This window comes from Macaca fascicularis, chromosome 10, assembly GCF_037993035.2.
Source record: "Macaca fascicularis isolate 582-1 chromosome 10, T2T-MFA8v1.1".
In the NCBI taxonomy this organism is placed as follows: domain Eukaryota; kingdom Metazoa; phylum Chordata; class Mammalia; order Primates; family Cercopithecidae; genus Macaca; species Macaca fascicularis.
The window spans coordinates 91,113,149-91,128,874 of NC_088384.1; the positions used below are offsets into that span (position 1 = coordinate 91,113,149).

Genomic DNA, 15,726 nt, shown 5'->3' on the forward strand with positions numbered 1-15,726 from the left:
AAGACAAAAAGTATACTAGTGTGGAGAGAGGGGGAGGAGGTGGCAGAGGTAGGGCAGTGCTAGATAAAACACATGGAGTTTCTTTTTTGGGGTGATGAAAATGCTCTAAAGTTGACAGTGGTGATGGCTGCACATATCTGCAAATATACTAAGAACCACTGAATTGTGTACTTTAAATGGGTGAAATGTATGGTATGTGAACCATATCTTAATAAAGCTGGTTAAAAAAACTATGAAAAAATACCATTTTTTCTCACATCTGCTTAGTAAATACTTAAAATATACTGTTTGCTGAAGGGGGCTTCTGGGTACTGGTAATGTTCTATTCCCTAATTTGGGTGGTAGTGCAAAAGTGAATTTATTTTGTGGTAATTATCGGTGTACTTTTCTGAATGAAGGTTATACTTCAGTAACAACATCCATAAAAATACACACATAAACACACTATGTATGGGGTATGGGTAAACAGACACTCATACTTTGTTACTGGGGATATAAACTGACAAAACTTCTTAGGTAGGTAAACTTCAGATTTATACACAATAAAAAACATATGTTCTTGTTCCAAAGGTATATACTCACATGTGTACAAAAATATGTACAAGATCTTTACTGCAACCTTGTCTGTAAGAGAAACGGTGTGGAAAAATTATAAATGCCAATCAACTGGGGCCTGGGTAAATGTATTATGGCACAATCACACCAGGGAACACTAGCTATTTAATCTTTTTTTTTTTTTTGAGAGAGAGTCTTGCTCTGTCACCCAGGCTAGAGTGCAGCGGTATGATCTTGGCTCACGGCAACCTCAGCCTCCTGGCTTCAAGCAATTCTCCTGCCTCAGCCTCCCGAGTAGCTGGGATTACAAGCACCCGCCACTGCGCCCAGCTAATTTTTGTATTTTTAGTAGAGACAGGGTTTCACCATCTTGGCCAGGTTGGTCTCGAACTCCTGACCTCATGATCCACCCGCCTTGGCCTCCCAAAGTGCTGGGATTACAGGCGTGAGCCACCATGCCTGGGCTAAAAATTTTAATTAAAAAAAAAAGAGACAGAAGAAAGAAGGTACAGGATAGTGTAACCGTGTATATGGTATATCACTCTATGTGGGGAGAAAATAAACTAAGGTGGAGGTACACACACACACATACACACACCCACAACAGAACATCTTTGGCAGGACACACAAGAAACTAGTGATCACAACTGGTTCTGAGGAGGGGACACTGGGAAATTGAGAGATGTACTTTTCACTTTGTATTTTTTTAAAAAGGTAGACACCAATTTAAATAAATGAATTATTCTAAAGTAAAAGAACGCTGCTTCAACATGTAAATGCCACTAAGCTTCTAAAAGTTAAAATCTGAAATGTTATAAATTCTGAAATCTTTCTTATCTCCCATTTCAAAAGTTAAATTCTCAAACCATTAAGTGGTAGTAACAGTAGTAATAATAAATAGCTACTTACATCAACACCTCCAAACAAGTCAAAAATATAAGTATTTGGATAAGTGGTTTCTTGGGTAAGTTTCCTCTCTTCAGTAACAAATGCCATAGCCTCCATGGAGAGAAGAGGAGAAATTTCCTAGTTTTTTTAAAAAAAGTACATACAGACATTGTATTAGTAATCAACACAGGCCAGACACTAAAGCATCAGTTTGTGCTCTAGTCCCAACTTGAATTCCCATGAACACAAAGACAGTCCCCAATGAACCACACTTCCTAGTATTCAGACCCCTGTAAAGCCCTTTCTCACACTGAATCTGCGCTGGTATGACATACCTCAACTAACAGAATGTGGTAGAAGTGACACTAGGCCACTTTCAGCATAAGCCTTAAGAAAGCCCGGTAGGCCAGGTGCCGGGCTCACACCTGTAATCCCAGCACTTTGGGAGGCTAAGGTGGGTGGATTACTTGCGGTCAGGAGTTTGAGATCAGTCTGGCCAACATGGCAAAACCCCATCTCTACTAAATATACAAAAATTAGCCAGGCGTGGTGTTACACACCTGTAATTCCAGCTACTCGGGAATCTGAGGCATAAGAATCACTTGAGCCAGGGAGGCAGAGGTTGCAGTGAGTCAAGACAGAATCACTGCACTCCAGCCTGGGCAACAGAGGGAGACTGTCTCAAAAAAAAAAAAAAAAAAAAAAAAAAAAGCCTGACAGACTTGGCTCTTGTCATCCTGGAACCCAAACATCATGCTATGGGAACAACACAGACAACTGGGGAGGCCATGAGGATAAGAACTGAGGCCACGACCAATATCCTTAGCTGATCTCCAGCTGACAGGCAGCACCAACCTGCCAGGGATGTGAGAGAGACCACTTTGGACATTCCAGATATCTCAGTACCACCCTACCCAACAGCACATGAAGCAGAAGAGCCACTCAATCAACCAAGAATTGTTGAGAGATAAATGATGCTTGCTACTTTCGGCTGCTAAGTTTCGGGGTGACTAGTTCTGTAGCAATAACCAAGTCACTGCTCAAACGTCATCTCCTGCAGGAAGTCTTCCTGATTTCCCCCAACCAGAAGCATGCTCTTCAGACCCCCCAAACAATCTACAACTCATTATAACATTTAGCACTTTTACTTTGCACCTATTTACAAACCTATGTTATTTTGTTATTTCTTCCCTAGACTAAATGTTTCTTGAAGACAACACAAACAGATCCCACTTTGTATTCCCCACAGATTCCAAGACACAGTATTTGATATAGTACACATAGGGTAGTAGTTCCCAAACTGAGGGCCACAGAATCCTTTGTTGGAACAAAGCTAAGAGGAAAAAAAATCTTATAAGAAAACCTAAAACATAGTAAGTTTCAAATAAGTATTTATTGAATGAATAAAGAAATGATGATCACAGCAAAGATACACAAATATTAATTTCTCTCCCCTTTAATTTCACCTCAATCTCACATCTGAGATTCTGCAGGAAGCAAATAATGTGCAATTCTTTGAAAAGCATTTTTAAACAAGTGTAAGAAGCTATAATTATTTATTTTATTTTTTTTTTTTTTGAGACGGAGTCTCGCTCTGTCGCCCAGGCTGGGGTGCAGTGGCCAGATCTCAGCTCACTGCAAGCTCTGCCTCCCGGGTTTATGCCATTCTCCTGCCTCAGCCTCCCGAGCAGCTGGGACTACAGGCGCCTGTCACCTCGCCCGGCTAGTTTTTTGTATTTTTTAGTAGAGACGGGGTTTCACCGTGCACCATGTTAGCCAGGATGGTCTCGATCTCCTGACCGCGTGATCCGCCCGTCTCGGCCTCCCAAAGTGCTGGGATTACAGGCTTGAGCCACCGCGCCCGGCGCTATAATTATTTCTATCAGACTGTGAGAAGATTAAAAATATGAAAATGTCTCTTCTTAAAGGTAAAGACTATGTTTAGTTTCTATTACATTTTAAAATAACTATGTGATATAATAATCAAAACTTCACCTCTGAAGAACATTGTCATTCAATTACGTTCAATATAACTTACATGGATTTTTTTTTTAATTTTTTTTTTTTAATTATACTTTAAGTTCTAGGGTACATGTGCACAACGTGCAGGTTTGTTACATATGTATACATGTGCCATGTTGGTGTGCTGCACCCATTAACTCGTCATTTATATTAGGTATATCTCCTAATGCTATCCCTCCCCCAGCCCCCCACCCCACGACAGGCCCCGGTGAGTGATGTTCCCTGCCCTGTCTCGGTGTTCTCATTGTTCAATTCCCACCTATAAGTGAGAACATGCGGTGTTTGGTTTTCTGTCCTTGTGACAGTTTGCTCAGAATGATGGTTTCCAGCTTCATCCATGTCCCTACAAAGGACATGAACTCCTCCTTTTTTATAGCTGCATAGTATTCCATGGTGTATATATGCCACATTTTCTTTTCCTTTTTTTTTTTTTTTTTGAGACAGAGTTTTGCTCTTGTTGCCCAGGTTGGAGTGCAATGGCGTGATCTCGGCTCACCGCAACCTCCACCTCCCAGGTCCAAGCAATTCTCCCGCCTCAGCCTCCCGAGTAGCTGGGATTATAGGCATGCGCCACCAAGCCCAGCTAACTTTTTATTTTTAGTAGAAACGGGGTTTCTCCGGTGGGTCAGGCTGGTCTCAAACTCCCGACCTCAGGTGATCCGCCCACCTCAGCCTCCCAAAGTGCTGGGATTACAGGCATAAGCCACCGTGCCTGGCCATATGCCACACTTTCTTAATCCAGTCTGTCACTGATGGGCATTTGGTTTGGTTCCAAGTCTTTGCTATTATGAAAAGTGCCACAATAAACATACGTGTGCATGTGTCTTTATAGCAGCATGATTTATAATCCTTTGGGCATATACCCAGTAATGGGATGGCTGGGTCAAATGGTATTTCTAGTTCTAGATCCTTGATGAATCGCCACACTGTCTTCCACAATGGTTGAACTAGTTTACAGTCCCACCAACAGCATAAAAGTGTTCATATTGCTCCATATCATATTGCATCCTCTCCAGAACCTGTTGTTTCCTGACTTTTTAATGATCACCATTCTAACTGGTGTGAGATGGTATCTCATTGTGGTTCTGATTTGTATTTCTCTGATAGTCAGTGATGATGAGCATTTTTTCACATGTCTGTTGGCTGCATAAATATCTTCTTTTGAAAAGGGTCTGTTCATATCCTTTGCCCACTTTCTGATGGGGTTGATCTTTTCTTGTATATTTGTTTAAGTTCTTTGTAGATTCTGGATACTAGTTCTTTGTCAGATGAGTAGATTGTAAAAATTTTCTCCCATTCTGTAGGTTGCCTGTTTACTCTGATGGTAGTTTCTTTTGCTGTGCAGAAGCTCTTTAGTTTAATTAGATTCCATTTGTCTGTTTTGGCTTTTGTTGCCATTGCTTTCAGTGTTTTAATCATGAAGTCCTTGCCCATGCCCATGGCCTGAATGGTATTGCCTAGGTTTTCTTCTAGGGTCTTTATGGTTTCATGTCTAACATTTAAGCCTTTAATCCATCTTGAATTAATTTTTTTATAAGGTGTAAGGAAAGGATGCAGTTTCAGCTTTGTACATATGGCTAGCCAGTTTTCCCAGCACCATATATTAAATAGGGAATCCTTTCTCCATTTCTTGTTTTTGTCAGGTTTGTCAAAGATCAGATGGTTGTAGATGTGTGGTATTACTTCTGAGGTCTCTGTTCAGTTCTACTGGTCTATATCTCTGTTTTGGTACCAGTACATGCTGTTTTGGTTACTGTAGCCTTGTAGTATAGTTTGAAGTCAGGTAGCATGATGTCTCCAGCTTTGTTCTTTTTGCTTAGGATTGTCTTGGCAATGCAGGCTCTTTTTTGGTTCCCTATGAAGTTTAAAGTAGTTTTTCCAATTCTGTGAAGAAAGTCATTGGTAGCTTGATGGGGATGGCATTGAATCTATAAATTACCTTGGGCAGTATGGCCATTTTCACGATATTGATTCTTCCTATACATGAGCATGGGATGTTCTTCATTTGTTTGTGTCATCTTTTATTTCGTTGAGCAGTGGTTTGCAGTTCTCCTTGAAGAGGTCCTTCACAATCCTTTAAGTTGGATTCCTAGCTATTTTATTCTCTGAAGCAATTGTGAAAGGGAGTTCACTCATGATTTGGCTCTTTATCTATAATTGGTATACAGGAATGCTTGTGATTTTTGCACACTGATTTTGTCTCCTGAGACTTTGCTGAAGTTGCTTATCAGCTTAAGGAGATTTTGGGCTAAGACGATGGTGTTTTCTAAATATACAATCATTTCATCTGCAAACAGGGACAATTTGATTTCCTCTCTTTCTAATTGAATACCCTTTATTTCTTTCTCCTGCCTGATTGCCCTGGCCAGAACTTCCAACACTATGTTGAATAGGAGTGGTGAGAGAGGGCATCCCTGTCTTGTGCCAGTTTTCAAAGGGAATGCTTCCAGTTTTTGCCCATTCAGTATGATATTAGCTGTGGGTCTGTCATAGTTCTTACTGAGATATGTACCATCAATAACTTGTTTATTGAGATATTTTAGCATGAAGGGCTGTTGAACTTTGTCAAAAGCCTTTTCTGCATCTATTGAGATAATCATGTAGTTTTTATCTTTGGTTCTGTTTATATGATGGATTATGTTTATTGATTTGTGTATGTTGAACCAGCTTTGCATCCCAGGGATGAAGCCAACTTGATCGTGGTGGATAAGCTTTTTGATGTGCTGCTGGATTTGGTTTGCCAGTATTTTATTGAGAACTTTTGCATCGATGCTCATCAGGGATATTGGTCTAAAATTCATTCTTTGTTGTGTCTCTGCCAGGCTTTGGTATGATGATGATGCTGGACTCATAAAATGAGTTAGGGAGGATTCCCACTTTTTCTATTGATTGGAATAGTTTCAGAAGGAATGGTACCAGCTCCTCTTTGTACCTCTGGTAGAATTTGGTTGTGAATTCATCTGGTCCTGGACTTTTCTTGGTTGGTAGGCTATTAATTATTGCCTCAATTTCAGAGCCTATCATTGGTCTATTCAGGGATTCAACTTCTTCCTGGTTTAGTCTTGGGAGGGTGTATGTGTCCAGGAATTTATCCATTTCTTCTATATTTTCTACTTTATTTGCGTAGAGGTGTTTATAGTATTCTCTGATGGTAGTTTGTATTTCTGTGAGATTGGTGGTAATATCCCCTTTATCATTTTTTACTGCATCTATTTGATTCTTCTCTCTTTTCTTCTTTATTAGTCTTGCTAGCAGTCTATCAATTTTGTTGATCTTTTCAAAAAACCAGGTCCTGGATTCATTGATTTTTTGAAGGGTTTTTTGTGCCTCTATCTCCTTCATTTCTGCTCTGATCTTAGTTATTTTTTGTCTTCTGCTAACTTTTGAGTTTGTTTGCTCTTGCTTCTCTAGTTTTTTAAATTGTGGTTAGGGTGTCAATTTTAGATCTTTCCTGCTTTCTCTTGTAGGCATTTAGTGCTATAAATTTCCCTCTACACACTGCTTTAAATGTGTCCCAGAGATTCTAGTATGTTGTCTTTGTTTTCATTGGTTTCAAAGAACATCTTTATTTCTGCCTTCAATTTGTTACGTGCCCAGTAGTCATTCAGGAACAGGTTGTTCAGTTTCCACGTAGTTGAATGGTTTTGAGTGAGTTTCTTAATCCTGAGTTCTAGTTTGATTGCACTGTGGTCTGAGAGAGAGTCTGTTATAATTTCTGTTCTTTTAAACATTTGCTGAGGAGTGCTTTACTTCCATCTATGTGGTCAATTTTGGAATAAGTGCGATGTGGTGCTGAGAAGAACGTATATTCTGTTGATTTGGGGTAGAGAGTTCTGTAGATGTCTATTAGGTCCACTTGGTACAGAGCTGAGTTCAAGTCCTGGATATCCTTGTTAACCCTCTGTCTCCTTGATCTAATGTTGACAGTGGGGTGTTAAAGTCTCCCATTATTATTGTGTGGGAGTCTAAGTCTCTTTGTAGGTCTCTTAAGGACTTGCTTTATGAATTTTGGTGCTCCTGTATTGAGTGCATATATATTTAGGATAGTTAGCTCTTCTTGTTGAATTGATCCCTTCACCATTAGATAATGGCCTTCTTTGTCTCTTTTGATCTTTGTTGGTTTAAAGTCTGTTTTATCAGAGACTAGGATTGCAACCCTGGCTTTTTTTTGGTTTTCCATTTGCTTGGTAGATTTTCCTCCATCCCTTTATTTTGAGCCTATGTGTGTCTCTGCATGTAAGATGGGTTTCCTGAATACAGCACATTGATGGGTCTTGACTCTTTATCCAATTTGCCAGTCTGTGTATTTTAATTGGAGCATTTAGCTCATTTACATTTAAGGTTACTAGTGTTATGTGTGAATCTGATCCTGTCATTATGACGTTAGCTGCTTATTTTGCTCATTATTTGATGTAATTTCTTCCTAGCATCGATGGTCTTTATAATTCGGCATGATTTTGCAGTGGCTGATACCAGCTGTTCCTTTCCACGTTTAGTGCTTCCTTCAGGAGCTCTTGTAAGGCAGGCCTGGTGGTGACAAAATCTCTCAGCATTTGCTTGTCTGTAAAGGATTTTATTTCTCTTTCACTTGTGAAGCTTAGTTTGACTGGATATGAAATTCTGAGTTGAAAATTCTTTAAGAATGTTGAATATCGGCCCCCAATCTCTTCTGACTTGTAGAGTTTCTGATGAGACATCCGCTGTTAGTCTGATGGGCTTCCCTTTGTGGGTAACCCGATCTTTCTCTCCAGTTGACCTTAAAATTTTTTCCTTCATTTCAACTTTAGTGAATTTGACAATTATGTGTCTTGGAGTTGCTCTTCTCAAGGAGTATCTTTGTGGCGTTCTCTGTATTTCCTGCATTTGAATGTTGGCCTGCCTTGCTAGGTTGGGGAAGTTCTCCTGGATAATATCCTGAAGAGCGTTTTCCAACTTGGTTCCATTCTCCCCGTCACTTTCAGGTACACCAATCAGACACAGATTTAGTCTTTTCACACAGTCCCATATGTCTTGGAGGCTTTGTTAGTTTCTTTTTACTCTTTTTTCTCTAAACTTTTCTTCTTGCTTCATTTCATTCATTTGATCTTCAATCACTGATACCCTTTTTTTCCACTTGATCGAATTGGCTACTGAAGCTTGTACATTTGTCACATAGTTCTCGTGCCACGGTTTTCAGCTCCATCAGCTCATTTAAGGCCTTCTCTATGCTGTTTATTCTAGTTAGCCATTCATCTAATCTTTTTTCAAGGTTTTTAGCTTCTTTGTGATGGGTTTGAACATTCTACTTTAGCTTGGAGAAGTTTGTTATTATCGATCTTCTGAAGACTTCTTCTCTCAATTCGTCAAAGTCATTCTCCATCCAGCTTTGTTCCGTTGCTGGCCAAGAGCTGCGTTCCTTTGGAGAAGAGGCGCTCTGATTTTTAGAATTTTCAGCTTTTCTGCTCTGGTTTCTCCCCATCTTTGTGGTTTTATCTATCTTTGGTCTTTCATGATGGTGACGTACAGATGGGGTTTTGGTGTGGATGTCCTTTCTGTTTGTTAGTTTTCCTTCTAACATTCAGGACCATCAGCTGCAGGTCTGCTGGAGTTTGCTGGAGGTCCACTCCAGACCCTGTTTGCCTGGGTATTACCAGCAGAGGATGCAGAACAGCAAATATTGCAGAATGGCAAATTTTGCTGCCTGATCCTTCCTCTGGAAGCTTCGTCTCAGAGGGGCACCCAGCTGTATGAGGTGTCAGTCAGCCCCTACTGGGAGGTGTCTCCCAGGTAGGCTACTCGGGGGTCAGGGACCCACTTGAGGAGGCAGTCTGTCCGTTCTCAGATCTCATATTCCGTGCTGGGAGAACCACTACTCTCTTCAAAGCTGTCAGACAGGGACATTTAAGTCTGCAGAAGTTTCTGCTGCCTTTTGTTCAGTTATGCTCTGTCCCCAGAGGTGGAGTCTACAGAGGCAGGTAGGCCTCCTTGAGCTGCGGTGGGCTCCACCCAGTTCCAGCTTCCTGGCCGCTTTGTTTACCTACTCAAGCCTCAGTAATGATGGACGCCCCTCCCCCAGCCTCACTGCCGCCTTGCAGTTCAATCTGAGATTGCTGAGCTAGCAGTGAGCGAGGTTCCGTGGGCGTGGGACCCTCAGAGACAGGCACAGGATATAATCTCCTTGTGTGCCGTTTGCTAAGACCATTGGAAAAGCGCAGTATTAGGGTGGGAGTGTCCTGATTTTCTCGGTACCGTCTGTCATGGCTTCCCTTGGCTGGGAAAGGGAATTCCCTGACCTCTTGCACTTCCCAGGTGAGGCAATGCCCCACCCTGCTTCAGCTAACACTCCGTGGGCTGCACCCACTGTCCGACAAGCCCCAGTGAGATGAACCCAGTACCTCAGTTGGAAATGCAGAAATCACCGTCTTCTGCATTGCTCACGCTGGGAGCCGTAGACTGGAGCTGTTCCTATTCGGCCATCTTGGAACCAGACCCCCAACTTACAGGGGTTTTACCTGCATTAGAGCTGGTGCTCTAAATTCAAATTTAGATCCAAACTACCGCTAAAGTTTGATAAAATAACTCCAGCCCTACTGAATCAGAATTTCAGGGGTGGGGCCCAGAACTCTGTTTTAAAAAGCTCTTCAGGTGATTCACAAACACACTCCAGTTTGAGAACAATTATCCTAGCATAATGTCTCTGTGCTCTTTCCACTCATTTCCCAATCATCAAACCTGGGACCTTCAATCTTCTTATGTTAGTAATAATAATCAACAACCACAAGGCCCCTTCCATGAGCCTTCAGCAATATGGAATCTTCTAAACCCTTTTCTACTTTTTTTTTTTTGGAGTCTTGCTCTGTTGCCCAGGCTGGAGTGAAGTGGCGCAATCTTGGCTCACTGCAAGCTCCACCTCCCAAGTTCATGCCATTCTCCTGCCTCAGCCTCCCTAGTAGCTGAGACTACAGGTGCCTGCCACCACACACGGCTAATTTTTTTTGTATTTTTAGCCTCGATCTCCTGACTTCATGATCCGCCCGCCTCAGCCTCCCAAAGTACTGAGATTACAGGCGTGAGCCACCTCGCCCAGCCTTCTAAACCGTTTTCAAAAAGAATGTCATCTGAATCGCAGGATAGTGCTGACCTCCCAAAATTAAGGAAGCCCTGCCACAAAATAAACACACATAGAGACCAAAAGGATAACACAGGGAACGTAACGGTGATTATCTTGGGATGATGGGATTATAGGTGATGTTTATTTTCTTCTTTGTACTTTTTCTGAATTTCTCAAATTTTCTACAGCTTACACAGTAAAAAGAGGCTATTTTTAAAAGCCAACAGAAGGGGAAAAAAAGCAGACAGCTTGTGTCACCTAGAGTCCCTGAATATGCCCCTCCAAGTTCCTTAAGAGTTACCTTGAGGATGTTTTGGCACTCAGCGAAGTCACTGTGGAGGTGGCTGGTGGCATGCAGCTTGAGGAGCAGCTGAGGAATTCCACTCCACTTGGATTGTTTGTCCCTCTCTGTCAAAAAAGTCTCAGTGAACTGTGAGTTAAAAAAAAAAAGAGAAAACATATTATTATATTATTGATAATAGCTGATATGGCAAAGGAGAGCAGCTGACTTCCAAACCCACCCAGGACAGTTACAAATTTCTCTCTAAGCACTACTATAAAAGGCCTCTGTCTAGAAATCTTCAAAACCTCCCCAACAGCCTATTACTATAAGTAGTAAAAAGGAGGGACTGGAAATACTCTTGTACCACTCACAAACAGCACAATATCATTGAGAGTGGACTTAGACTAATAGTAAACATATACTGGAAATTCTAGGGCAACTGCTGAAAGTACTTTTACAAGAAGAATAATTGATATGCTGAGAGATGAAAAATAATGGAACCATATAAACTGCACAGTTAAGCCCATAAAAGGCAGGAAAAGAGGAGAAGATAAACAAATAACAAGTATAATAAAACAAACATGGTATATATTAATCCAACTATATCAATAATCGCTGTAAATATCTATGAATGGTCTAAACAAAGGACAGAGACTACAAGAATGGATTTAAAAAACCAAGATCCAACAATGTGCTGTCTACAAGAAACTCACTTAAATATACATACAGATACGTTAAAAGTAAGGGGAAAGGCCGAGCACGGTGGCTCACACCTATAATCCCAACACTCTGTGAAGCCAGGGCAGGTGGATCACCTGAAGTCAGGAAGTTTGAGACCAGCCTGGCCAACATGATAAAACCCCGTCTCTACTAAAAATACAAAAATTAGCCGAGTGTGGCGGGAAGTGCCCGTAATCCCAGCTACTCGAGAGGCTGAGGCAGGAGAACTGCTTGAACTCAGGAGGCAGAGGTTGCAGTCAGCCAAGATGATGCCATTGCACTCTAGCTTGGGTGACAGAGCAAGACTCTGTCTCAAAAAATAAAAAAATAAGTGGATGGAGAAAGATAAATCGTGTAAAAAGAAAGATGGAGTAGTTATATTAATTTCAGACAAAGCAGGCTTCATAAAAAAAATTATCAGAAATAAAGTGGGTCATTTAATAATTTGTCGTTATGACAAATTATTAGGGGTCAATTCACCAAGAATATGACTCCAAAAATGACTCCAAAAATATTAGGGGTCAATTCTCCAAGAAGATACAACAATCCTTAACATATATGCATCTAACAACAGCATGTCAAAATATGAGGCAAAAACTGCCTAAAAGAACCGCCAGACAAAAAAATGACAAATCAACTCTTACAGTTAAAATATTTTAAACTAAAAGAAAACAAAACTTATCAAAATTTGTGGGATGCAGCAAAAGCAGTAATAAGCCAGAAGTTTGTATCACTGAATGCATATATTAGAAAAGAAGAAATATCTATAGTCAATAATCTAAGCTTCTACCTTAGTAAACCAGAGAAAGAAGAGCAGTTTAAGCCTAGAGCAAACAGAAGAAAAAAATAAAAATGAGAGCAGAAATCACTGAAATTGAAAACAGAAAATCAAGAGAGAAAACAAAACCAAATGTTAGTCCTTTAGAAAGATTAACACAATTGATAAACTCTAACCAGGCTTATCAAGAAAAAAAGACAGAAACACAAATTACTAATATGCGATAAGTAAGAGGAATTATTATTACTGACTCCATGGACTTCGAAGGATAAAAGAGTATTATAAACTCTTTGCCCCGATATTTGCCTAGCACTTTGGGAGGCCAAGGCAGGAGGATCGCTTGAGCTCAGGAGTTCAAGACCAGCCTGAGCAACATAGCAAGAGCTCATCTCTACTAAAAATCAAAAAAATTAGCCAAGGGTGGTGGTGCACACCTCTGGTCTCAGCTACTCAGAAGGATGAGGTGAGAAGATCACTTGAGCTTGGGAGAATGAGGCTGCAGTGAGCTATGACAGCACCACTACACTCCAGCCCGGGTGACAGCGCGAGATCAAAAAAAAAAAAAAAAAAAAAGACATCATTATAACCAAAGAGTTGAAACAATTCAAATGTCCATCAACTGATGAATAAATATAGTATATCCATCCAATGGAATATTATTCAGCAAGAAAAAGTAATGATGTACTGAAACTATAACAAGGATAAATCTTGAGACCATTATGCTAAACCAAAGAAGCCAGTGTCTAGCTGGGCACAGTGTCTCATGCCTGTGATGCCAAAGTAATCCCAGCACTTTGGGAGGCCAAGGTGGACAGATTCCTTGAGCTCACGAGTACAAGACCAGCCTGAGCAACATGGTGAAACCCCACCTCTGCCAAAAAAAAAATACATATATATATACACACACACACACATATATACACACACACACATATAAATTAGCCGGGTGCGGTGGCACATGCCTGTAGTACCAGCTACTCGGGAGGCTGAGGTGGGAGAAATGGCTTGAGCCCGGCAGGCAGAGGTTGCAGGGAGCCAAGATTGCGCCACTGCACTCCAGCCTGGGCAATAAAGCCAGACCTTGTCTCGAAACAGAAACAAAAACAAAGTGAGACTCCATCTTTAAAAAAAAACAAAAACAAAAACGAAACTAAAAGAAGCCAGTCTCAAAAGGCCACATATTGTTTGATTCTATTAATTTAAAATGTCCAGAATAAGCATATCCAGAGACAGAAAGATTACTGCTTGGCAAAGGTTGTGGGGATGGGGAAATTGGGGAGTAACTGCTACTGAATACAAGGTTTCTTCTTTGGGTGATAAAATGTTCTAAAATTGATTGTGATTGACAGATGCATAACTTTGTGCATACAGTAAAAACCACTGACTTGTACATTTCATTTTTCTTTTGTTTTTTTTCAACCCTTTTATCTCCTCGGTTTACCAATTTGTAAACTTTAAAAGGGTAATATGTGCAATATGTGAATTACATCTCAATAAAGCTGCTACAAAAACTAAATAAATAAATGAACATAAGCGAACTTTTTAGGGTGACAATGTTCTAAAACCAGATTGTGGTGATGGTTGCATAACTTCATCAATTTGCTGAAAATCACTGAATTGTAAACTTTTTTTTTTTTTTTTTTGAGACGGCGTCTCGCTCTGCCGCCCAGGCTGGAGTGCAGTGGCCGGATCTCAGCTCACTGCAAGCTCCGCCTCCCGGGTTCATGCCATTCTCCTGCCTCAGGCTCCCGAGTAGCTGGGACTACAGGGGCCTGCCACCTCGCCCAGCTAGTTTTTTGTATTTTTTAGTAGAGACGGGGTTTCACCGTGTTAGCCAGGATAGTCTCGATCTCCTGACCTCGTGATCCACCCGTCTCGGCCTCCCAAAGTGCTGGGATTACAGGCTTGAGCTACCGCGCCCAGCCGAATTGTAAACTTATAATGGGTAAATTTTATTGTATATAAATTATGCCTCAATAAAGCTGTTTAAGAAATATTTTTAAAAAGAAGAGAAAAGGGAATAAAGAATAGGACATTTAAAAAGCAAATATTGTATTAAGCAAGTATATTTAAACACCAAAATGTCAGTTATTATATTAAATCTAACTGTGCTAAATGCTCCAATTAAAAACAAAGTTTGGGCCAGTTGCAGTGGCTCATGCATGTTACTGCAGCACTTTGGGAGGCAGAGACAGACAGATCGCTTGAGCCCAGGAGTTAAAGACCAGCCTGGGCAACACAGGGAAACTCTGTCTCTACCAAAGAAAAAAAAAAATTAGGCACAGCAATGTGTGCCTGTAATCCCAGTTACTTAGGCAGCTGAGGCAGGAGGATCCCTTGATGCTAGGAGGCCGAGACTGCAGTAACCTGTGATCTGGTACCATACTCCAGTCCGGGCAACAGAATAAGACCTTGTCTCAAAAAATAAATAAAAAATAAAATAAAATAAAAATAAAATAAAATAAAATAAAAACAAAGTATGCCACTTACCAGAGAACAGAAAAGCTAAAAGAATGGAAAATAATACACAATGTAAACATATACCAAAAGGTAGTATAACTATATTAAAATCAGTAAGAGCAAAGAAAAATCATTATCAAGCCAGGTGTGGTGGCTCATGCCTTTAATCCCAGCACTTTGGGAGACCGAGACAGGTAGATCACTTAGGTCAGGAGTTCGAGACCAGACTGGCCAACATGGTGAAACCCTGTCTCTACTAAAAACGCAAAATTAGCTGGGCATGGTGGCACAGGCCTGTAATTCCAGCTTCTCAGGAGGCTGAGGCAGGAGAATTGCTTGAACCCAGGAGGTAGAGGTTGCAGTGAACTGAGAATGCACCACTGCACTCCAGCCTGGGTGACAGAGTGAGACTCCATCTCAAAAAAATAAAAAATAAAAAGTACTACCAGAGACAGGCACTTTAATAAGGATAAAAATGGCAACCTGGATAATGTTAATGGTCCTAAATTTGAAAATATCTAATAAAAACTTCAACATACATAAAGCAAAAACTGACAAGGCTAAAAGGAGAAATAAAGAAATCCATAATCGTAATGGGAGATTTTACATATCTTTTTCAAAAACTGACACAGACAGACAAAAATTAGTGAGAATATAGAATATTTTAACACAATTAAACAAAACGGACACACCTCGAGCAGTATATCTAGTAAATGCACTCTACATGTCCTTTACAAATATAAAGAGAACATCTGCAAAATGACCAGCTGGTAGGCCATACAGCAAATTCAATACATTTAAATGAACTGAAATACAGACTATGTTCCACATCAGAAAGGTAATTATAAAATCCCCATGTTTGGAAAACAATATACTTCTCAAAAATGCACGAGTCAAAGAAAAAATCAAAGTGGATATATGAAAATATCC

General features: G+C 40.5%; 1 protein-coding gene across 1 annotated transcript in view; it reads right to left on the minus strand.

Annotated features, from left to right (window-relative positions):
* TRPC4AP (transient receptor potential cation channel subfamily C member 4 associated protein) overlaps nucleotides 1-15,726 on the minus strand; it is an 88,897-nt gene that overhangs the window by 62,295 nt on the left and 10,876 nt on the right. The window contains 2 exon segments of the mRNA XM_045362809.2: nucleotides 1,465-1,581; nucleotides 10,857-10,985. Of these exon segments, the coding sequence (XP_045218744.2) occupies nucleotides 1,465-1,581; nucleotides 10,857-10,985 (246 nt within the window).